This window comes from Diorhabda carinulata, chromosome 7 (assembly GCF_026250575.1).
Source record: "Diorhabda carinulata isolate Delta chromosome 7, icDioCari1.1, whole genome shotgun sequence".
NCBI classification, from domain to species: domain Eukaryota; kingdom Metazoa; phylum Arthropoda; class Insecta; order Coleoptera; family Chrysomelidae; genus Diorhabda; species Diorhabda carinulata.
Window position 1 is genome coordinate 23,091,122 of NC_079466.1, and position 25,159 is coordinate 23,116,280.

The 25,159-nt window shown below is 32.5% G+C and overlaps 3 protein-coding genes across 7 annotated transcripts in view; 1 reads left to right on the forward strand and 2 right to left on the reverse strand.

Annotated features, from left to right (window-relative positions):
* LOC130896390 (uncharacterized protein CG43867) overlaps positions 1-17,475 on the reverse strand; it is a 291,476-nt gene extending 274,001 nt beyond the window's left edge. For 3 of the 5 annotated variants that reach the window (XM_057804428.1, XM_057804426.1, XM_057804429.1), the window contains exon 1: positions 17,299-17,459. The gene's annotated coding sequence lies outside the window, so the exon portion shown is untranslated. Of the gene's footprint in view, positions 1-17,298 lie in introns of all 5 variants that reach the window. The other 2 variants (XM_057804427.1, XM_057804425.1) reach the window with 1 other exon arrangement.
* Positions 17,476-18,659: 1,184 nt separating this feature from the next.
* Positions 18,660-21,821, reverse strand: LOC130896387 (uncharacterized). Its single transcript, XM_057804421.1, has 2 exons — positions 21,276-21,821; positions 18,660-21,121 (listed from the first exon to the last, which is right to left on the reverse strand). Exons 1-2 carry the CDS (start codon positions 21,641-21,643, stop codon positions 20,743-20,745), a joined length of 747 nt encoding a protein of 248 aa, XP_057660404.1. The 5' UTR covers positions 21,644-21,821; the 3' UTR covers positions 18,660-20,742.
* A 260-nt stretch (positions 21,822-22,081) lies between these two features.
* Positions 22,082-24,592, forward strand: LOC130896452 (60S ribosomal protein L10a). Its single transcript, XM_057804588.1, has 4 exons — positions 22,082-22,186; positions 22,318-22,473; positions 22,778-23,099; positions 24,367-24,592. Exons 1-4 carry the CDS (start codon positions 22,182-22,184, stop codon positions 24,535-24,537), a joined length of 654 nt encoding a protein of 217 aa, XP_057660571.1. The 5' UTR covers positions 22,082-22,181; the 3' UTR covers positions 24,538-24,592.
* The last annotated feature ends 567 nt before the right edge of the window (positions 24,593-25,159 follow it).

Here is a 25,159-nt window from a genome sequence, read left to right on the forward strand (position 1 = left end):
ATATTTGTCTTTGCTACTATCTTTGTTTTGCTTTTAGTCTTTGTCCTGATTTTTCTTATCGTCTCGATCTTCGATTTTTCATTTGTCACATCATGTTTCGGTTTATTTATTTCGTCTTTATTTGTCTTGATCTTGTCTTTATTTATCTTTTTCTTGATCTTTGTATTTGCTTCTGTGACTCTGAATCTGTGTATTTGTCTTGATTTATTAAGATGTTTTTATCTTGATCTTTCTTTGCCCCTTTTTTTCTTTGTCTTGCTATTCCTAATTTAACTATATCTGTTTCTATAAAATCAATATGTTCTATGTTGCAACGCGTGTATTTTTTTTCTTCCTTAACGAGTCCTATTCTGTGTTTTCATCAAGGTTAGAACATCAGAAAAACCGTGATTTATGTGCTTGATTGTACGGATTTTTTCGCTTGTCTGGTGTAGTATTTGATGTAAAAGAGAACTGACAACAAAAGATACGAGAGAATAAACCAGATTATTTACTTTCGTTATACGCAGAACGTCTTGTGACGTATCATATTATTTTTAAATTTTGAAATTCTAAACGGAGAATTCTCAATGATATTCGTAACTAACATCAGAAAGAAACTAGTAGCAAAATTATTATACTAAATATAGACTCGTGAGCAAAAAAATCGACTCAGACGACAGCCCAGCAATCGCAAGTTAATGCCAAAAAAAACTGACACGTAATTGTTTATATCTTACTAAAATCTTGAAGCTATTAGTATTAACTTCAAAATATTGTATGTTTCTTCTTCTCCCAGTTATGATCGCGAGCCACTTTTCATGGTGGTTTACAATAGGTTATCTTCCTGAACCACCACTATCGGTTAACCATCAAACGTCAATCGATTCCCATCTTCACAACAAACAAGAATTCAATCAGTGAATGGACACAACAAGTGATAAAGCTGTTCAAGCCGTTATCCTATTGTGTCAAGGCCAGAGTCAGCCAGTACGCTGAACATGAGTCAGTTAAGACTTCGAGGAAGTTATTCCGGAAGAAAAAGGTGAACATGCGAAAAACATGACGATTAATTGTTCGTCGTTGAGAAATCAGGCCCTTATTGGTGTTCAAGGCAACCAAGAGCTTAAAGAAACGAGAGGAGTGGCTGGACAGCCAAAAGGGAACTAACTTTGAGCTAGAAAGGCCGTGAACTAACCCTAGGCCGCCGAGCAGCTCGTCTACGATTCGCCTCGAAATGGGACTGACGGAACTGAAGCTTTTGCTAGAGACTTCTGACCGCGAGCATGCGTGTTGATGCAATTTTTTGCCCACTGTAGATTGACAGGGTTTTTCACCATATATATACGACAATTTTGATGATAGTAGATACGAAAAATATTCTATATCACAAAAGTTGTAGAGAATTTTTGATTTTATTCGAAATTATTTCACAAGATGGACAAAGTACTAAATTTGATGTTGCCCATAAAATACCCATTACATTTTACTATTTTTTTATTACTCTCACTTGGATTAAAATCGTTCCATTCACCCTAAATTTGTTAAAATATAATATAAACATATTTCTTCTTGATACATGTGGCTACCGCTACCATTTTTTTTTTTTTAGATTCTTCGTTGTGTATATCTGTTTAAATCTGTTTGAACCAAATTATGCCGTTCTGAATATAAAATGTTGCTAAGACAACGGAGGAATAATAAGGGAAACCACTGAATACGACTGTTACATTTAAAAATAGAACGATGGTTTTTAGAACATAGCGTTCGCGTTTTTATGAGTTTTTCTTCTAATTCTAATCTTAATATGTTAACACAACAAATGCTTTTTATTTAATAGAATTAAATTGAAAACATCCAAAAAATTAAAAACAGGAAAATGATATCAAATAAAACAAAACAAAAACATTTTCGTTTATTTCATAACCTAAAAACTGTCAACTATAAGCATTTGAACAACGTTGCCAGTTTTATGAAACAGTAGGGATATTAAGGAAATATAAAACAATGTTTTTTGTTGATATTCAATGACTGTGGATGAAATTTGTATTTTATCTGATTTGCAAGTCGTATAGAACGTAACTATCTATTTACGTATTCATACATCTCCACACCCTTATAACCAAATGGATAAGAAAAATATATACAAGGAATGAAAAAAGTCGTATGTTACCCCAATCCATAAGAAAGGTACTGGGGAGGATTAAAAACAAATAAACAATAAAGAATAAGAAATAAAAAAGGAGGAAAATTGATATAATATTTATGCAACCTGGAAGATGTCACCTAGAAAACTATTTGCAATATCTATACGACAGGCAGATCTGACTCATGAAAACCGAATTCGCCTGCAGACGCTTGGAACGTCTTTTATCGGGACTCTTGCTTTTGTAGAAGGATCAATCTGTGGAATCAGCTATAAAGACATATCTTTCGACCTACTCCGCCCCGTCTTTGTCTACGATAAACCTCGCACTGGCAACCGATGTCTTCCTTACAGAAACTTTAATAGATGTTGGGAGTCTAGTCTAAAGTCAAGTCAAGTCTAAAATGACTTGTAGTGGTGCCATGGGATTTGAACGTGTCGCCCTTTACAACTTATCTAGGATTGTTTCCCAAAATTTGGTTTTCTTTTGGCTACCATAAGATTTGTCCCTTCGACCAATCTGCAGCAGTTGTATAAAGTAATTCGTGCCTTTTGGCTTATGTTTTCTCCATGCACCTATGGTAAATTCTTACTTCAAAGACAGCTTGAAGCATCATTACAATTGCCATTAGTTTTTAAAATGAACAGATATTTTCAACAAAATACTAGACACCAAGAGTATACCATCAGAATGGAAAAACTTTTTACTAAATTTTTAGCGGAGAATGTGATGTCATCTGGTATCTCTGAGGAACAGCGGGGATTCAGAAAGAACGGGTTTGCTATAGATGCTATTTTTGTAATCCGCCAAATTTCGGAAAATGCTATAGAGTTCAATAAGCCAGCCTAGATGTGCTTCAACGATTTCACCCAAGAATTTGATAGTGTACGAAGAGAAGGAGGATTCAAGAAGGTTCATTCAAGGTTCAGGAAGACCTGACCACCAATAATTACACATATGTCGAACTGGAAAATAATCTGAGCAACAGATGTGACAGCCTCAGCCTCATCTTGTCCAGCATAGCAGAGGTAAAGCAAGCTGGAAGAGAACGCCGGATAGGTTTGAACAAATACAAGACCTGTATGAGACCAGAGCAGAAAACACCATGACTAAACGGCTTTTAAGAACTACTGAAATGCGAAGGCTGAGTTAAATAGCGGGACACACATTATTTGACCACAAGAGAAATGATGAAATAAGGGAGATCCAGGATGTAGTGAGATGGGCGAAAAATCGGCGAAGGGAGTGGAGAGGCCACGTGGAGAAAATATCAGATGAAAGGTTGGCAAAGATTGTGAAGGAAGAAAAGCCGAATAAATCCCGACCACCAGGACGACCACCTACAAGATAAATAACGTACGATGAAGAAGAAGATATATTTAAATGAATAGGAATCATATCTGAATGAATATTAGTAATTAGGAGTTAAACTTGTTAATGGTCAATTGAAAACAAAAACGTTTATGATTATGGTAATTTAGAATTAATAAAAAGCAAACACCCACGCCATTGAATACTAAAGAAAATCCATCAGATCCTATTCTCCCGTTAGTAAAAAGTCGGAAAAGGATCGAATTCTCTACTATTATATTTCTAAAAGGCATATTATATTTCCTACGACTCATAATATACGTTGGTCGCAACGCTTAATAGAATGTCAAGAAGTCTTCAAGTTCACTCGTAAATTCTGAAATGCGAGATATTCCCCTTCAAACTTTTTTCGCTTATTTAAAATGGCTCAACGATCTGAATATTACTTTTGTATTCTATTACTTTTTTCTTTTATGCGTCTCCGGATTTCCATTGGATAAGGAGAACTTGTGTCTGTAAAGATACGTCTGCCATTGACACGTAACATAAAAACTGAAATCGCTGATATCAATTTAGCATTTCATTGTTTTCAAAAAAAAAAAAACCCTGTCACAACTTCAGTTTTAATACACGAGTAATTTGTGTCATCAAGGAAATAACATGAAGCATGAAATCTGAGTCCCTTCTATTTTTTTTATAATTTTTTGACATAGTTTTTGTTTGGTGCCATGTTGTACCTCTTTTTTCCCATTCTTGCTTTTCTTCATTCCAGGTCTACTTCTCTTTCGTTTGTCATTTTATCGTTCTCTCCATATAACTTCAACTGGTCTCTTATTTAACATATTTAACATTTCAGCCAAACCGTTTAAGCTTGTTTTCTATCGTTTCAGCAGTTGATACGAAATTCAATTCTTGCTTACTGCTTCGTCTCTTATTCTTTCTATGATATTATCTTCATTTTCATTGCTTGCTAATCAGAATAATTCCAGCATGCATCTACGTAGGTCTCATTGTGTGCAAGCATCGTTTTAGGCGTGTCATACTGAATCAATGTATCATCATCTATCACAATAGATTTCCAAAAATCTTCTCCATCAGTATTGTAACATCAAGAAACTCTAAAGCGACACCAATTCGGCAAGTTCCAGAAATTACATCGATAGTTCTCTTATGGTGAACCTACCTGCTTGATCTACTTTTGAACAATGTCGTCTGTTTGTATATACCGATGATGAAATTGATTAAAGTAATGACGTTATTATATTAATCAAACTTCTTCAATAATCTTCATCTAAGCCGTTCTAAGTTCAAGCTCTTCTTTACCTTCAGCGTTTACCAAAAGCATCGATAACAAGTAATATAAGATTCAATTTTATATTTGCTGGTGATTTTTTTCTGGATTTTCATGTGTAGTGCCTTTTCTTACTCATATTATATTAAGGAAACACAACAGATTTGAATCTGGTTATGTTTTAAAAGTATAAATTTAGTTTTTGTATGTGTTTACTCAGATCTATTCTACCTACTCGTTTCTTCTTTAATTGTTACCGATTTCCAGTTTATTTTTCCGTACTTCTGCTGTCATATTCAGGCTACAAACCAAACAACACCGCTAGTTATATAGAAGAAGCATTCTGCTGAACCAACAGCCTCATCACCATTAATCTGGACTAAAGTTTACAACCAGCCTGGATTTCTCCAGATAAATTTTCTTACATGTTATTTTATTTAGATACAAACTTTTTTTAGAAAGTGCTTCTAGCCTTTCAATCTTTTTTTTTCCTTTCTAAATTTCGTTGGTGATATTAAATTTAATATCAATTATTCTTTTAGAGCTTCAAGGTTACAAGTTCAATGAGAGCAATTGAATTCAGTCAGTTATTATTGTGGAGTTCAGAAAAACTGTTTCCAAGCAACTGGGTTTGTTTTATCGCTCAAGATTTCAAGAAAAAACAATATTATGAAAATTTTTGATAATCAGAAAGTCAATTCCCAATAGTATCATTTTTTTATAATTAAAATGAACTATAGATACGACCCTGGTATCAAATAATTTAATGAAAAATAAGCTGCGCCTTTGAAGGAAAAAACCAATTTAAGATGTTTTAGTATAGGCATTTCTTCGAGACATAATTAAATTTAATCACCAAATGGGGTGTAAAGAAGACCTAAGAAAATTTATAATCCGTTGCTTTTATACAACTTCCATGCTTATTATTCCTCGCTCGAATTTTCGTCAATGATTTCAGTCGATTATAAAAAAGAAGGTATTAGCTCACAGATATAGTGAGCTTGAGTTATAATGAGATCTAGGGAATACGACGTTAATGATTATTTGACTTGGAAATTAATTAACAGTTCTTCTTCTTTTAGCGCCGTGCCTATCTTCAGGCGCGGGCTATCTCCATGACATGGTTGAATGGGTTTCTATCTGCAGCCTCGATGCCACTTATTTATCTTCTGCCTTCAACTTTTCCCTGAATGATTAGTCAAAGGATGTGTTATTTGGTATCTCGCAATATATTCCCAAAATAAAAGTTCTCGATCCTTATTCAGGATTCTCCGATAGCACCACATATCGCATCTTCTATTTTATTCATGATATCAGTTTTAAGTAGAGTTGCGGATGCATTATTCTCTATCGTAAATCATTTGGCTGATGAGATGGTTCACATAGTTAATGAAAAATCGTATACAACCTGTAACACCGATGAGATGCTCCAAAATAGTGATAAACGCTGCGTTTCTAGCCAGTTCCCATTACTAATGTTATAATTCGTTGGTGACTAGGTTTACGAACTGTTTTCCATAGAATGTAATTTTCTCTTATCCACGTTTTGGCTTCAGATGCAATCACCAAGTTCATAAATATCAAATATCTTTACATTCTAGCTGAAAAAGTTTGTGCGTCGATAAAAAAGAACTCGAATTGGCTAACCGAAGAAACAACAACCAAGAAACCTTTATCCTCATCCTATCTCTTAGACTTCACGAGTGCTCGTTCTTCAAATATCACTTTCTCTTTAGTAATGCACGAAAATTTTAGTCCATACAACATTATTTTATTAAAAATATCACTCGAGCCCACATTTCTGTATGTACCTAACCAAAATCACTGAAGAGGATGAGGTGGTTTCATTCACAAAACAAGTTATAGTGTTTTCTCAAAAATATTGTTCTTTACGAGGTTTGTTTACAAATTTTCTGACCTTACAAAGACACAAAACTTTTTCCCATAATCTCTTCGACATAATCTCTTTTTAATCTATACACTTAGTCCAGCGACGCATTGTTAACTCTTTATAATAATTGGCGGCGTTTTCCTTGAAATATTTCTCCTGCAAGTGGTTAGGATACACGAAAAAATCATCGCTGGAATACAGATCTGGTGAATACGGTGGTTGGTCAACCAATTCGAATTGTAATTCGTGATTTTTAGCCGCGATAATGAGTGAAAAGGTTAATCTCTCGTTATTGTTTTTACATTTTTCAAGATAACTGATATACACAATCCCATGACTATTTCAAAGAACGGTTTTCTCGTTTCAGGTGTGTTCAACCATGTTCAATCTACGGTTATGAGTCGACGTGGAAAAGCCGACTCAATTTACTTAAACCAAATCAATAAGGCCTGAGAAATGTCTTGACTTATCTCTCTAAACTTAATCCGGTGATATTTTCGTACCATTTGGTGAACTTTATCATAGTTTCTGGCCGACCCAAGCGCTCGTTGTCATTCAAGTTGAATCCAACTGCCTAGTGAATCAGTCTCCATACTCAGGGTCTCCTTTTTCAATTCCAAGTAGGTCGTATTCGATATCCCAGTATAAACGAGGACTGATTATTTATGTTAAGACCAAACGTGCACTATATATGATTTGTCATCATCGTGTTTCTATGGCTTGCTCAAAGCGACAACTATTTGAAGTACTGATCATGCTCTACGTGATTCACATACAAGATTTAGTAGCAAAAAATCCAATCCCTCGTCATCACTCGATTATTTGTTCAGGCGAATGAGAGAAAAGGACAAATTTTTTCGCATTTTAGTTCATTTTGCATGTTGCTTGTCAAGAGGGTCTCGCTTAGCAGCTATTTTTGAATATATTTTGGAGTTTTTACAAAAATAAAAGTCCAAAAACTTATTATAAAACAGAAATTCATAAGTTAACTTATATTTATTTTTGAAGTGGGACCTTGCTATCGTTTTATTCTTTAAGAGATTTATCACTTGGTCCTTCTTTCGATATCATTCATCTTCCTGGCTCTTTCGTGATCGACTTCTACTTTCGCTTCTTTTTCGATCTAGTAATATTTTTCCCGCTTGAGAATTTTAATTTTTTCGTGTCTCCAAAAGTTGTTTGGTTTTTTATGCTTCTAGCCTTGTTTCTAATGGTTCTTGTACTCGTTTGTCTAGGATTATTTTGTAATTGTGTGAGATGTCGACCACCACACTTTAGTAGTTCATTATCGAGTCCTTCCTGCCTATCGGCCTCCTTATTTTTCGGTTTTGTAGATAGTGAATCAAAGTAAACGAACAACTAAAAATCGCATAGGATCTTTGAAAACGCATTGGCGATCTTAACGATGATCTTTTAGAACAGCAGTTTCATAAATTCTATACTAACAATGGCCAAAGTCCATTCACGTTATATAACAGTAAAGATGACCAAGTAAGATATAAACTCACGCAACTTCCAGCGTTTCCTGTTTGTGATGAATTCTTTTGGAACACGATGTCCGAACACAGACATTTAGGAAATTAGGATTGTTTTTTCTTTTATTGTTCGGAAGATATTTATACGCTCGATGTTACGAAAAAATTGTGATTGTGATTGATTTCAGAATTTCATCGGAGCGATTTCTGGAATATATTTATTTACAGAATTAGATATTGCATCTATATAGTGAATTAAATATTTAATAGTCAATTTATTTACCATACGAAGTTGTTATATCGAAACGCTAGTTCTAAATTATCGTATTTTGGCTCTAAAAACTTTCTAATAAGTTGCTGATAAATCTGTTATCGAGTAAAGTTAAAATTCAACGTTGTAGATACGTATTACGGTCCACGAATTTTTAGCTTAACAAGAATAGTCATGAATAATAAAACTGTGATTTTTTTTTCAGTATATTCTCACTTTATTTCAAAACACTTTGCGTCGCTGTTAAATCTTTCATCCCTTAATTCGGCCTTCAGCTTTGCGAACAAAAGATAATCGGACGGAGCTAGTTCGGGCCTATATGGTAGTTTGTGAAGCCGCATTCATGTACGTAGCCTTGGGAAGCTAAGGAGTTTGGACAAGAGGTTGATTTTGCTGCATTTTTTTTCTATAATTTAAACCAACTTGAGTAAGTTTTAATCCAGAAACAAAACTAAATTCTGTTCCTTTAGAATATTGCTTGCATAGTTTTCGTGATCCGCTTCGCCCAAACTTCTTTTTTGGCATTTTTTTTTGCTTTTCTGTCCGGTCCTGACTTTTTTTCAATCGAAATACCTTTTCTACAAGTCGAAAGATATCCGTAAACGATTTCTACAGATCTTGACTTTGTTCATAAAACTTTTCTATATTTTTGACATTTGACATCTGTCAAATTACGAGAAACAATAACATTTTCCGTCAAAGCCTACTTGTTTTACTAAACTGTCTAAAAATGCACGGATTTTTTGTCCCCTCGCCCTTAGACGGACTAGATACCAAAAAAGAAATATTTTTTTCGTGATGATTTATGTTTATTTTAGGTAAGTATTCAAAATTTTCAAGCGATTTTCTAGTTATTCTTTTTTTCAGTGTATATATTCAGTTGTATATTTGTACGCGTAACTTTAATAAAATAAAACAATTTAAATTCGCTTTAGGTATATTTTACGACGCGGAAAAGAACAAAAAAACAAAAGATAAAAGTTGTAGAAGCATTAAAAAAATATCTCTGAATTATAGTAGTCGCTACGTAAACCACACACATAAATATTCCTCCCCTTCTTTTTTTTCAAATAAATCTTCAGTGGAAAATTAAAAGCCGAAAGGGTTGATAAAAATAAAAAGGTAAACGCGAGCCCATAGAAACAGTCTATCAGTACTAGTTTAATTTATAATCCCATCTTTTGAAAAAAAGGCGGTAATCGAACAAAAATGGAGGAAAACTTAATTAAAATTTTCATTTGATGCCTGGTTCTGATTCTCCACATTATAATTGATATATTTGAGGTAAAACTACAATTATTTATTTAACGAATGATGAAATTATAAGTTATAGCTTGATTACTACATTTTATCTACGACTGAATCAATAGAGGCTTGTTTAGATGGAGATATTCAACTCGTACATGCTACACGTGCTGCGTGGCGATCCCCATATTGAGACACGTGTTATCAAATAGTAAACGGTGGGGTTTGGATTTAGATTGGCAGTTCGCGACGAATTACCGCCTCTATTAACTTTTCTTCTGTCATTTTTTCGTAAAAAAATTAACTAAAGACTTGATAGTTACCCACAGCAAACTTTATCTGATCTACAACGGGACACGTGTGTATTCAAACTTGTAGTTCGAAAAAATCGAGGAAACTAAGACGAATCATTCTTCACCACGAAAAAAAATGCTTCGATAATTGGTTCAAACGTATGCAAAAATATATTTTGAACAACAAAAAAGCCAAATCCAATTATAAATCTTTGATTTTTCTCATCTAAAAGCTCAAGTAGCTTATATTGGAAATAAAAGTGGTTTTAGCGAAAGAGATTCGTTGGTTAAAGTTTGGTAAGATAAGGAGGATTTTTGTAAGGAGGCGGGTTTATTGTAAGTAGGCCCTGATATAGGAATAGCTCCTCTGCAGGACTGAAGTTGTGGTGATTGCGTTGAGTTGTGTTTGTCTAACTATTTCTGAGGGGAGATTTTGACAAATAGAAAACGAAAACGAAGCTTGAAAACTTCTCGGTTTGGGTTTTTTTTATTTTTTGGAGATTTTATTTATTTTCTTTATTGCTTTTTAAACAATTTTGTGAGCTTTTATGTTTATTTTAAATTTAAAAGGGGTGGATACAGCTGCGGCTACATTATTCCCTATCGTCGGCCATTTGGCTGGAGAACCAGTTCACCAGGTTTGCTAAAAACCACAGAAAACCTGCAACATCGTCATCTACGACGAAGGGTGTGTAGGGCGGGTGTTATGAGTCGGAGTTTATCTGATTGAGGTAGATTTCAGGGAGATCGCTGTTGCTAGAAGTCGAAGGGGTGGATAAAGGAATTTTTTCTTGGGTTTTGAGCCTAGGGACTGCATATTATTGACCCAGAGGATGTAGCGGAATTAGTTGATTCGATGGTACGAATCACATAGCGGGCTTGGAGTTTATTTAGACGTCTTGGAATAGGGATTATATCAGTATTGACATAAACGGTATTGCAAGGGCTAAATCTACACTTGTATTCGATGATGGCGTGAATGTTTGTTTTATAAATATGAAATAGGGTAAGGGGGTGGTGTTTGTAGCGTATAAAATCATATTCATGTTTTCTACAGTGAAATTTTGCCAAGGTGACAAATTATTTGATCCACAAAACATGAATCTTGTATTATTCGGAAAACAGCGATTTCCAAACGATGATCCAATCGAGACATTTGATGCCACTATTAAAAAATTAGCGTCGCCACATCTAAACACTCAACTCAAGATCCGGAACAAATTTGATAACGTTATAAAGGTCATTAATATTTAAAAAATCATTACAGATATTTGCTTGGTTCCCATTTTTAATAGAATTTCAAAAATTCATTTCCGCAAAATTGGTTTAGGAACAATTTTAGTTTCAGGCATCGTACCGAGTCTCATATTTCAGTTCAGCGCTCCGTGTATCGTCTATTAGCCGTAAAAGGGTAATTTAAATTTTGTAAACTGGCCAGTTCATCAGAGACCGGAGATGGAGATAGCGTCCAGGGAGGAAATTGAACCAACTTTAAAGGGTATTACTTTACTCCCCTCTGCGACAATTCGAAGCGATCATGGACGCCCCGATTTAAGGGAATAGAAAATAATTATTGCCTTGGAAGAGTTTTAATGAAGTAAGGTCAGAAAAATATAGTTTTTATCAAAAAAAATTGGATATTGTTATAGTTCATTCAATAATGCAAATCAAAATAAAGTAATGGTTCGAGTACACCTTCAGAGTGCTCGGTCAAGACCACGAACTTGGCCAGATTGGTCGCTAAGGATCGATTTAATAGATAAATTGTTGTGGTAGTAATGATAAACAATGAGGGTGGAATCAAAAACAAGGTGGTCCAAAGACTTTTCTTTCTAAAATAAACAATCGTCAATGTATTTTAGATTGATTCTTGAGGTTTTGACCTTCTGAAGCTGCTGTGTACAAAGTATAATTTAGACATCCTCAAATACTAGTTCGATCTCTGCTCTGAAAAGTATTTTCATATAAATAAAAGTTCCATTCTATTGGAAAGCCTTACAACAGTGATTTCCATTGGGTCCACGGGAGATCGATGAATAGTCAATTCCAATTATCACAGTTGAAGGTAAAGTGGTCAACGAGGAATGAGCTTTAGATATCTCTACCTTACACGATAAGGATAATGATTTTGATAGTTGAATTCGTTGTTGATATATTGATAAAAATGATATTCATCCTATTTCGAATAATTATGAAATGGTTCCCTCTAAAATAAATATTCGATTGCCTCTGCATACGCAATATCGACTTTTCTCTGTAATTTGGAAAAACGAATTTTTAAAAATCATTCACAAAACTCCGATTGGTTTACGTAGAAATGGAAAAAAAAGCCCACAAAATAAGTAAATCGATACAACAATGTAACAACGTTTGAATTTGGAGTCGTTGTTATAATAACTGCAACCCATTTTCCTCATCCCCATCTATATCGTGAATATAAAGGACAGATTTTTTTCGAGTGCTCCGATCCATTCTTCACACATCTATTTAATGGATAAAATTATTTTCCATTTAATTAAATATGTTTAGAAACATAAATAATGTCGATATCCAATGTTTATATTGTTTATTGAGTAATCATACAAAAAGAAAGCCTTTGCGACCTTTGAAACCATCCTTTTGATTCAATTTTTGTCGCACGCATTAATTTCTCCATGAATCTGAATAAATAATAGTCTGACAGTGCAGAATCCGGATTAAATGCTGGATGTGGTACCACCAAGTACTTCGGTCATATTTCGCGTGGGCTTTGACGCTTTGATCTAACTTTGATTTAGTGGCAACGCAATTTTCTTTTTTTCCTGACAACTTTTTCAATAATTTTAGAAAAATATCAATTATATCCCAAAAATACCTGTTTTTCCACTTAGTTGTCCAACCATCTATTGCAGAAGGGTCTTCAATATTAAACTGTTTTTAAAATTATTCTGATAGCTTAGGGAGCTTGAAAACACTGATGAAAACTTCCTCTACACTTTTAGGTGTTTCCAATTCTTTATCATTCTCTTCCTGTAAGTCTAAAACTTTCAGTTTTGCTATTTAAAAAATACCACACACAGTTTCTTAAATTGATACAGAAATCATATCTCATCAATTCAGTCCAAAATGAAAACCATACACTAGTAATATGAATGGTTTTATAAAAAACAATGTAAAGCGGTAGTCAGAAGTCTGACGGTGATAAATCTGGTGAGTGAGGCGGACTCGCTAAAGCTACTTGTGGCAGGGCGCGTTTTAATGATGAAGAAGGAAATTGTTTGTTCAATTTTTAAGCCTCCGTCTAGGCACTTCATTCAAAAAACCTTTCATTAAAATCTTAGCTCATAGTTCTTTCCCTTAGAACCAACTTTCATTGTACTACATCCTCGATATTTGTATCGTTTCGTTTTCAATGAAACAGTTAATAAAGCGAGCAATTAGCATTATTGGTCAGTTTATTTGAATAATCAATAAAGATCGCACTTTAGAATCATATGACTATGAGCTTATTAGTTGTTAGAACGGTTCTGCTTTCATGGGAGCCCGTTTTTTGAACAATGTCTATTGTTTCGACTAGTTTTTTTATTGCTGGAATATAATGGTGAACTCGAGGTTCATTTAGTCTGATATATCACTAGAAAAATTAACTTGGATCATGTTTGACTATACCCAAATATAATGATAATAATTTACTTGTATATGATGATGATAAACCTTCATAATTTCCTTTAAAAATAGTTAAATAAATCGGACGACGAAGGATTGCTCATATTATCCATGTATCATATTCTATGACTAACGACATCAACAACAATCAACAATAGTTACTTAGAAAGTTCTTCAAATTCAATAAATTCATTTATAATGAAGCTTGATGCCAATTGTTTGTAGGTACATTGTTCACATTGTCGACAATAGTATACAATGCTTTTCCTGAACCCACTACGTCCCCTTAAACCTTTTGTGGTCCTAATGTTTGCTTTTCATATTCTACACAGTTATATATTGCAATCTTATACAAAAGGCTTTTGTAAGTACGTTAAAAGGGTTAGTTTCGATTGCTTTGCATCGTCAAAGAAATGAATCAAAATTCAATTTGGATCAGTTTTCTATGTCCAGGAGATTGTCTTCCACAAAATTATACTGCTACATAAAACGATAATTATTCGATATACAAATACAATTATTGTCGATTTGTACCGACATACAAATCGTAAAAATGCCCAACAATAGAATTCATATAAAAATACAGAAATACATGCAATCGAAAAAGTATCTAGTTCAATTTGAAAAAAATCATTTTATCCGATAGCAAAGCGATCATTAGAGCTCTGAGCTCCAAATAAGTTTGGGAAAGCTTGGACAAGTTAACCAAGCTAAACAAAAAGAATAAAATTGCCTTCAATGGGTTCAAGGACACTCTACAGTGGAGGAAAACGAATTAGCGGATAGACTTGTTGAAGTAGAGGCGGATAAATCTCAATCAGCCACAAGACAATAGAGAAAACACTAGAAAAGGGAATAGATAGAAAAAAAACAATTACTGGAACAATCTGCTGGGGTTAAGATAGGCAAATATATTCCTGGGAACTTATAATCAAAGCAGATGTGTTCAATAATATGTACAGGAGTCTTATAAAAGCATTGCCGCTTCAATGGATATACGTACCTCTGTACTTGCCCGAAAATTACACTACACTAGAATGGAACGAAGTATCCAATGGCTGCACTGCATGTAGTTCATTTTAACAGGTTTGTCCTACTATAGAGGAACACATTATCTATCTCTCTTTAACATAAACTTTGGAAAAGAGAGCTGGACAGGAAGGACGAGAATTCGCGACTATAAATAAGCACAAAAAAAATTTGGATTTTTATTAATTGAATTAACTATCAAATTAGTGCCTTCTCGAACAGAACAGCGACACCAAAAGCAAACGAGTCGACGAAAATGAACTTAAAACAAATTATGTAAATCCTGGTTATCAAAGACGACGATGACTAAGGAGGAAATTTAGAACCAAGGATGACGAAGGGAAGTAAGCAATTTGGAGCAGTGAATCCATTAATAAGTTCCAGAACGGCGAGGCTGAATATGCTTAACAAAGAAGAGGAATAGAAGTTGAATATATGCGAGAGTAAAATAGAAAAAGATAAAAATAATGACGAAAGTAAAGATGATACGTAGAGGTTATGGAAGAGAGGATTTTAGAACTAAAAGCTCGGCGATTTCTAAGCTCAAACTGATAAAAACCTATCTACGATCGTCAACAGAAAATGAAATTGTTAAAAACACCAACTTTGATAACTTAGTCACATTTCATTGGTTTTTTTTTGTAAATAATGTAAAAATTCAGTGTCCGTGTGTATGTTCCGAATGAACATTTAAATTAATGGTCTCAATAATTAATACTAAACTAATCATCAACGTTGATTGTTGTTATTAATCGTAGTTGCCATAAATCTGGTACAGATGGCGACTTAAGCGAATTTCTTTACAGAGAACTTTAAAATTTTGTCCTTTACACCTCATAGATGGCGCCACACTTTAATGTGATATATTTTCTTAGACTACACACTATACATGTCTTATGTTGCCTATACCACTTAACGTCGCTTCTTTCAAATCATTCTTCATTTTATCTTCGTTGCGTACATTACTTCGAATATTTTTTTTTACTTCTAACTTACAGTTATTCAGAGAACAGCGAAATTCATTCACATTAAAAATTCAATTACTATTTTTAGTAAAATGCCACCCAAAAAATCCTATCGTAGCAACAAGACTCGATGTGCACGTGTTGAACGTCGTTTGGAGCATCCAAAGTTTGTGATTTGTCACCTGATGGTCGTAATTTTGGGACAACATTCAAAATTCAAAGCTAGGTATATCATAAAATTAGATCGTTGATGCCAATGCCAAATGAAGATCCGAAATTTCTTCGGATCTATTTTGTGTGTAATTATTTCAATTATTTTTTGGTACAGATTTGAATAGCAATCAAGGCGAAGACCGGTACGGACCTTAAGCACCGATTCTATTGCAAAATATATGGAAAGAAAGATTGTTTGAATTAATATGTGTGTTCCGCCCATTTCAAATATTGTTTTTTATTAACAATATTATCATTGTTTTGACTGGGCGCATCTAGAACTTAAGTTTACATTAAGCAATTTAAAAATCGTGTAATTTTTCTGAATACACCACTGACTTTACACGTGTTTTTTTTTAATTTCGAATAACGAATCTCCCTTCATTATTATTTTTCCACATAAAGAAGATTCATTTGATAGCAGGCCGAGCCTCTCTTTTTCTTTATTATACTTTCCTCTAATTTTTCCAATTACCAGTTCCGAATTGTGTCATTACTGTCATTAGAAACACTTGCTGACCATTTACCCAAAAATTATTATTCTCCGAGAATTAATGGAATTCGTGGAATTAGTTTCTTTGTTTGAAACTTCTCGGCGGATTTCTACTTATTTAAATTTAAATGGTAGAAGAGGAAAAAACGCGGGGGCGTCGATTCCGAAGTAATGGAAGTTAATTGAACTAAAGTTGAAAATGCAAATCCGATCTCATTTCATTTTAGAAGTTAAATCGAGCGGCGCAAGTATTAGAACTTGATTAATAATTTGTTGAGACGATTATTTCCATTATCAAATCTTGTACGATTTAGAAAATAATAAGAATGTATTTGGTAAATTGGATTAAAACAATTTTTTTTGCAGTTTATTGTACGTATTTATTTGGAATAATATTAATAAAGTTGATTGATGTCAGATATCCAGTTGCAAAGATGCATTTTGAACTAAGTATTATTTCTAAGTAAGAAACGAATTCAACAGATCAATAAATCATTTACATTAAGTAGTATGATGTGTACCTACAGCTTAAACAATGAATTAAATTAAATAACACAAAAAGTATTTCGATTTTATTAATTGATAAAATAATTCAAATAAAATCAAAAGTTGAGAAAATGTATAGTCAGAGACAATTTTAGGATACGTAGGGAGCCAAATAAATCGTCCCATTATTTAGGCAAATACGGAGATGTGTCTTTTCGAGAACATATAGAATAGAAAAACCTTTTTTTATTGTATCAATAAATCTTGTACACAATCCCTTGCTACCCTTTGTCGCAGATCGTTGATCTGTGAAATGCATCTAATATCGAACATCCTTTTAAAACCATGCATTCAAATCCAGTACTTTACATTTTTTGATAAATATACCGATAATTATTATTTAATCTGGGTCAAATATAACCTATAAGCAAAGTTTAACCACTAATTACTTTCATTCTAAGTCAAAAAACGAATTACAATGTTGGAAAAACTAATAACATCAACAATATTTATCCATATGACAACATTTTTTTTTATAAACAAATAATATGAAATATTACTTACGATTCGGGAGATTTATCGTTAAATAACAGCATGTTAATAAAATAAAGAAGAAAATCGAACGCACATTAATTACGGCGAACAAAATTTCTGTTTTTATTCACGAAAGGTGATATAGAAAAATATAGTTTTTGTTATTGAAAATTACCACCCTACACACCGCCTTCCATGCTCATTTTCAAACTGGAACACACGCATGCGCCGCCGATCAGCTGCAATAGATTTATGAAAATCGACAACTATTTTTCATACTGATCATTTTCCATACCAATAAACAAATTATTAATTAAAAATATCTTTATCATTTATTTATATAACTTTCTCAATATTCTAATTATTATTATTTCCTTATTTCAAAATGAAAAATAATACAGTTTTTGAATATTAGAATGGTAATTTATTTGTTCTAAAATCGTATTATATACTATTGGTTTCTACATAGTAGGCAACCATCATTACAGTTATGCATTTGATGTTACAGCATATCAAATATTGACAACAATGATTACATTCTGGATTTCATTTTCAAAATCAATTCTGTCATTAAAGCAATGGATTTGAAAATAATTTAACTGATGTATAGAGTTGAATGTTTAAATAAAAGTACAAGATTCATAATATTTTGTTTAGCTTATGAATGTTTGTCAAGATTTTTCTTTATATAATAATATTCTTGAGATATAGAAAATAAAATGACCAACTATTATTTACATGTTCCTTTTCGCTATGCATTGATAGCATAGATTTAATATTAAAGATAGTCTCAAACTGCTGACAGAGAGAGAAAGAACATTGACACACTCTTCTCTCAACTCTATTCTGATTGGATCGCCATGACATTGTAGTTTCGAATAATAGGAACAGCAAATGAATTAGAGAGTGATAAACTTATGCTCTATCTTTCTCAATCTCTAATGTTTAGTCTATAATTGGTGGAATTTTTGGCAGATGGTAGAAAAGAATTTTGGGACCGTTCACTGACCAATTAGATTAATGTAAAAGTTTGTTCGATCATAAATAGAACGTTTTTTTAAATTGTAATGATACGAGGGGCAATTAATATTTAGAAAACTTTTATTTTGAAAACAGACGAGGTTAAATTGTGGCCATTAACTGACCTTTTTGGCTCAAGGTTAGCTGCCCTATGTCTTCTTCTAACTATTCAGCCACTCAGAATTCTTGTTCGTTCTAATGGTGATGTTGTATCGGTTGACGTTTGATGGTTAACTTATTGTGGTGGGTTAGGTAGATAACCTTTTATAAAGGTCAGATAACCCTAATTAGTACATTGTATCATGTCAAGCGGCCTTTAGTCGATTTCTTGCTCACGAGTATGGTTGCGAAGAATGAAATAAGACACTTGATATTTTTGAAAATTTTATTGAAAAATATATATAATATTCGGTATATACATTACATTCTCCCCTACTAATTCGTAAATTAAGGATTTTCACTGATGAATTTTATGGATTTTTTTCTTATATTGGCAATTGAAAAAAGTTATGTTATAATGAAACACATGTAACCAGATAAATTTCGGAACGAAATGAATATTTTTCGGAAATTTTTTATAAACATCTGATGACTAAAAGAAGGGCTAAGAAAAATGGGAAAGAAAAATCATCTGATAAAGTAAATACTGTAAAATCTAGATGACGAATCTGAACAAATCCTGTTAACAAAAAGGAAAGATCATTATAGGTGACATAAACCATGATAAAGAGACATTTTTCATCAACACAAATGTCCAAGTGAAAATTGAAAATTAGGGGAAAATATAATTATGTATAGTAAGTAAAAAAAAGCAAAACATGTTAATATACACACTTTGAAGAATAAAAGCAATTCAATATTTGTAATTCACATTTTTATGAAAAATATTACAATCTAGAGCAAAATATTAAATCTGAAATACTTATTTTCAAAATCAGTACAAATATATGTTGTCAAAAGTGATAAATGGTTTTCCTGTTGCTTAACCCATCGATGACTAGCGTTACTTATATGTAACGCTCAAGAAATAATGTTAAACGCGGCAACTGCATATTTTATCAAATATTTTGCAGGACGAAAATGATGAATCAGAAGAGATATTAATGGATTTTAATCCCTACTGATGACAGTTACGATACAGATGGAGTTTTTACTCGCCCGGGATTAAAAGATATAACATGGATAAATGGTGATTTTGAATACAAACAAAAAATTTTTCTTGAACCTGATTGTGACAAATGCAAGAACATTAATTATGAGTCCATGGTCAGTAATTCCATGAGAAAACTCCTGAAGATAAATTGTGGATGCTACGGCCGCTTATGGATTTACTAATATCCAAGAACTGGATTATGATGAGTCTATGATTAGATATTATGAAAAACAGTTCATAAGAGGCAAACCTATAAGATTTGGGTATAAGATGTAGTGCTTGAATTCTGCCTCAGGCTACTTGATAAATTTTAATTTGTACAAAGGAAAGAATCCAAAAGCAAACAAGATCTATGAGATAAAGTCTCTATTGATGTGCATGATAGATGAGCCACCACATCACATGAAGAACCTCCATTTTAAATTCTAAAAGCTGCACACTGTCACAGAAGAATCAGATTGCTCAAATCAATGAACGGTGAATCAGAAGTCTATAGAGGGAGATACAGAGTGGTATGGGAGCTATTTCAAATGGTCCTGAACTGCTGATAGAGAGAGAACAAACCACTGTTCACTCTATTCTAATTGAATTCTCATAATGTCGAAATTTTAAGTGATGGGAACAGCAAAGGAATGAAAAGCAAGTAGAGGGAGATAGGAAGTGTTAAACTTAATACTCTTTCTCTAATTTCCAATAGTAAAATTCCACCCTCTTCAATATTAACTGTATGAATATTTTCCATTGATCCATTTTTTTTTCAACAACTGACTTAGTTTGTATGTAATTAATGTTGATAAAGCAATTGTAAGAAATGTCAAAATATATTACAACAAATACAATTATTTTTTGAAAAGAAAAATGGGTTTATATGAGACTCAAGATGGACTATATAAATAAATGAAGATGTTTTCATTAAAACAACTCTGTAGATGATGCAAGACATTAAATATGAAACATTTTAAGACTAAAATTAATTTTGAACCCCTTCTAAAATGTCTGACTATTAATTAACATTGAATAATCTTTTATATATGGGATAATTATGTTAAATAATTATTTTTCATAGAATTTTATTTGAAATATTACTCCCACTTTTTGTATTTTCCATTAGCATTGAAAACCTTGATTATAAAATAGAATTGAAGATTATAAATATGATTTGAGTATATAACAGTATTGTTTGTAAAAATGTTGATGAAGATTTCTGTGAAACAAACAAACACAATAATTGAAATTCTATAAACTAATTATATCACTTGGAGTAGTAAGTCTTAAAAAGTGTTACCGTAATTTAGTATGTCTTAACAGGTATCCAAATCCATAACATTTGTACCAGCTTCATTCATTTCATCCTCTTTTGCAAGATTTTCAGATTTATCATTGTCAACCACATTGTCTTTATTATTGTTTTCATTCACTTCGTTGTTTGGTACTGGATCAATCAGCCTAGTTGGTGGTTTCCAAAGTACTAAAGCAGTACATGGTCTTTGAATTGGACCTGTTAAATAAGATGGAAGAATCGATTCCATTTGAAATTTACGCATTTCCTCGCACATATACAGACGTTGCATACGATTAGTCTCGTTTTCTTTCGGTTCTGCCGTTTCAGAGTTAATATGAAGTCGTGCCAGATGTTCCGCCACTTTCTCTTCTGTTATTAGCTGTTTGGCAGGCTGTAAGCTAATGAAAAGTGTTACAAGTGATAAACTATCCTTCATTCGTTAGTATTAATCTAATTAAAAGGTCAATTTTATTTTTTAAACATTATATATCGTCTAAATAACAAATAAAGGATAATTCGCAAATTAATTTACTATTAATAATAATAACTTACGATGGTGAATCAGTTTTTCTTTTACATCGAAATTCTCTAGTACCAAATCCCATAGTACTACTACTAAATGGAAACTGCACTATTTCAGGTGTAGGTCTTGGAGTACCAAATGTGAAATTATTAAAGTGTTGAAATTGAACGGGATTCCTTTGATCTGATAAGGAAGACCTATTGAACGATTGAGATGATAAACCCGAGTTGATATTAAACATATCATTTTGAACTCGTGGTATATTTGGTGATATATTACTAGTAAACGGATTTGTCTGATTCCAATTTACAGCTGAGAGCGGTGGATAGGAATCAAAACCGAAAACCGATGTTGGATTTTGTTGGTTAGGTTCAACCGTCATTCTGTTCGGGTTCATGCAAGCAATTTATATTTTACAGCTTTAAATATAGCATAAAATCATCCGACAGTCGATCAACAATCGTTTTTTAACACCTTTACACAGTAATTTTATACAATCGTATAACGAAATAACTAGAACACTCTAGTATTATTTTGTATATTTGACATTAGGTGAATGACATGTGTGTATATACAGATGACTTTCTACTTTTTTAGAATAATGGACTTGATAGAAGTAAGTCCAAACTTTCTCTATTTATTAAACAAATATTTTATAAAGACTAATTTTCCTTGTATTCATTATGCTTGAAATTATTTAAATATTGTCAAATGCCTTTAGCGTATTATTTATTTTGTTGTTTATGTATGATAACCATAGAACTATATCTACTCCATCTTACAACCATAAACGCTAGATAGTGTAGCTCGGAATTAATGAAAATAATGAATCAGTTGGTAGCAATGAAAGCTTTTATTTCCGTATTATAGAATGTAAACTCTTTCATTTATGGTTAAGACTTAGTGTTGGCTGGTAACAACACAATTTTTAAAAAATGACGTAAGAATAATCTTTGAATATTAACTCAATCCTTTCCGAAAATCACAATTTATTTGTGAAATTTTGCTAAATACATTATTTGAAACTGTTAGAATAGGATAGTTTTCAAAAAATACCTTTTTTATTTCTAGGTCTAAGGTATCTCGTGATACGTTGTACGAATGTGTGACTGCTGTTTTAGAGAATTCTAAAGCGAAGAAAAGAGGATTTTTGGAGACAGTGGAGCTTCAAATCGGTCTTAAAAATTATGACCCTCAAAAGGATAAACGTTTCAGCGGAACCGTCAAGTATGTAACCTGATTGGTAATATTTTTGGGTTAGAATTTCGAATCAATTGAATTATTTTTTGAACCTAAAGATATGTACTACATCAGGAAGCCGTGCAAACGGCGGACCTGCACCCAGGGTCTTAAAATAATTGGGGAGATGTTAATTAAGTTCACTTAGTTACATCGATCATTTTTATTTCACTATCACATAGGGCTAAAATTAGTATGGTACTGGTAAGTTATTGTGTATATAGAGAGTTTAAATGTATAAAATTAATGTACAAATGATTTTTTTCCTCTAATCTAATAAATTTATTCTTAGGTTAAAGCACATTCCTCGTCCAAAAATGCAAGTGTGCATTTTGGGTGATCAACAACATTGTGACGAAGCCAAAGCAAACAATGTGCCATTCATGGACGTGGAAGCTTTGAAGAAATTGAACAAAAATAAGAAGTTAGTTAAGAAATTGGCTAAAAAATATGATGCTTTCCTCGCTTCTGAAGCTCTCATCAAACAGATTCCTAGGCTTTTGGGTCCGGGTTTGAACAAAGCTGGCAAGTTCCCTGGTCTTCTTTCCCATCAAGAATCTATGACTCAGAAAATTGATGAAGTCAAGGCTACCATTAAGTTCCAAATGAAAAAAGTAAGTAATTCTAATACACACTTAATTTCAAGTTAAAATAAAATATTTATAAGTATAATTTGAAGAATTTGTTACTAGAAAAAATCAATAATTTATAAAAAATTTTATCTGCTTCACATGGTTCTTGTTTATTTTATACTATCACTGTACCCTTGTTTTTTTGGCTCTAGATGAATTAAAAATCCTTTCGATGGCTTTTTTAAAATTTTGAAGCACTTGTTTACAATGATAGTGTTGCATCATTAAGCCAACAAAAGAATGTATACCAATTTTTTTTGTATGGAAAAATGGTGCTAAATTATTGTATAATATAACTACTATTTTTACCCATGCTTGGTAAACTTAGCTTTAAATTTATACAACAAATTTTTTAAGTATCAACTTTTATGACATGATAGTGTCCAAATTAAGTAGGATGTTCGGATTAATATGTCCTTTGTCTAATTTTCAACTCTGTACTCCAATTCAGTGATATTTACCTTACAAAAACATTTGCATGGGTACATAAGAATTTTCGCTTAAATTTGGTTTTCAAATTTTTGTAATTCTGGTGAAAGTTTTTGCTATAAAGTAGAAGATTTTTTTTGCAATCAAAATCATAAAATTAGGTCCTCTAACAATATTGTCCATGACAACTAGTTTTATTTTATATTGATCATTATTCATGTTTATACCATAATTTGCACTATGTGCTAGTTTCTGTTCTGTAAAAACAGAATACAAGGTGTTATTGAAAAAACTGGTAAATTACATCAAACAGGTAAAAAGTTCATCTTCTTTCTAATCCTATCTTTGTTAGCAACACACTTATCCCAATGTTGAATTGATGACTGGAAGCATTCTTAGAAAACATTTTTAGCACATGTACGTTGAGAGCTAGAGGTTTCATGGTTCTAAATCTGGTAAATGACATACTAAAATTTGCAAATCAAAAGCAATTTTTTTGGTACATTTACAGTTGTCATCATTGGACCAAATTCTGATTACACTATGCCCTCGCAATAATCAGGTGATTCACTGGTTTTCCATTGAAAATCATACTTTTTGTCTTGGATTCATTGCCATATGGGACTCCCAATGTTTCTCATAATGTTTTGGTACAAACAATCTCAAATTTGTTTCTTTTGTTGCTACAGCCACAAATGCCTGTTTGTATTATTACCGAATATGAAATGTTTATACATTGAAACCTATTTCCATATTTTTAATTTTCCACACATAAATGTTTTGTCGAGAGGACTCGTATTTATTTGTATTTTCTTTACAGGTACTTTGTCTTTCCGTTGCCGTTGGACACGTTGACATGAATTTAGATGAATTAGTTCAAAATGTACATCTTTCAATAAATTTCTTAGTGTCATTGTTGAAGAAACATTGGCAGAACGTGAGGTCTCTGCACGTTAAATCGTCAATGGGACCGCCACAAAGATTATATTAGATATTTATTTACTTACAAAATGTATGTATTTAAATATATTTAAACGTTTTAAAAATGTGTTTCAATTAAACCTATTTGAATCTCTGGGAACACTCCAGACACCTCCAGATAAAATTGCCGATTTGATTATTTTCCTTGTAACTACTGCTTTGCCTGTAGAAGTAGGTAGTTATCAAATATGGTGCTGCTTTTCGAGAAAATCAATTTGGCTGTAGAATGAGAAAGAAAAAGGGTAGTAGCTAAAGATGTAGGGAAATCTATAGAATTAGACATATAACAGGTTAAAAGGGTTTAATGGAATTATAACAGACAACTGTATGAATGTGAATGCAGCACTACGAACACCTGAAGTGGTCTTATGACTAAAACCGGTATTGCACGATATGTCCAACGTTCTATGGAATCGTCAATTTTAGATCATGTATTTTAAAAACAGTATGAGAGCTACCAACTTTAGGGTTTCCCCCCAAATTTTGTGGGATGGGATATTTTTAGGGGTATTAAAGGGCTTTTTATAACTTCATATATATTTTTTTATATTTCAAATTGAGCAAAATAAGGTGTAATAGTTTGGGAAATTATTTATTGCCAATGAAAAAAAATTGGAATAAGAAGAAAAGTA

What these genes read in the sequence shown, in the direction of transcription:
- LOC130896387 (XM_057804421.1), bottom strand. Translation starts at nt 21,643, where the DNA reads ATGAACCCGAACAGAATGACGGTTGAACCTAACCAACAAAATCCAACA. An exon ending in AGAAAAACTGATTCACCATC is followed by an intron (nt 21,122 to 21,275) that starts GTAAGTTATTAT and finishes ACTTTTCATTAG; the next exon opens with CTTACAGCCTGCCAAACAGC.
- LOC130896452 (XM_057804588.1), top strand. An exon ending in CGTTTCAGCGGAACCGTCAA is followed by an intron (nt 22,474 to 22,777) that starts GTATGTAACCTG and finishes ATTTATTCTTAG; the next exon opens with GTTAAAGCACATTCCTCGTC. An exon ending in TTAAGTTCCAAATGAAAAAA is followed by an intron (nt 23,100 to 24,366) that starts GTAAGTAATTCT and finishes TTTTCTTTACAG; the next exon opens with GTACTTTGTCTTTCCGTTGC.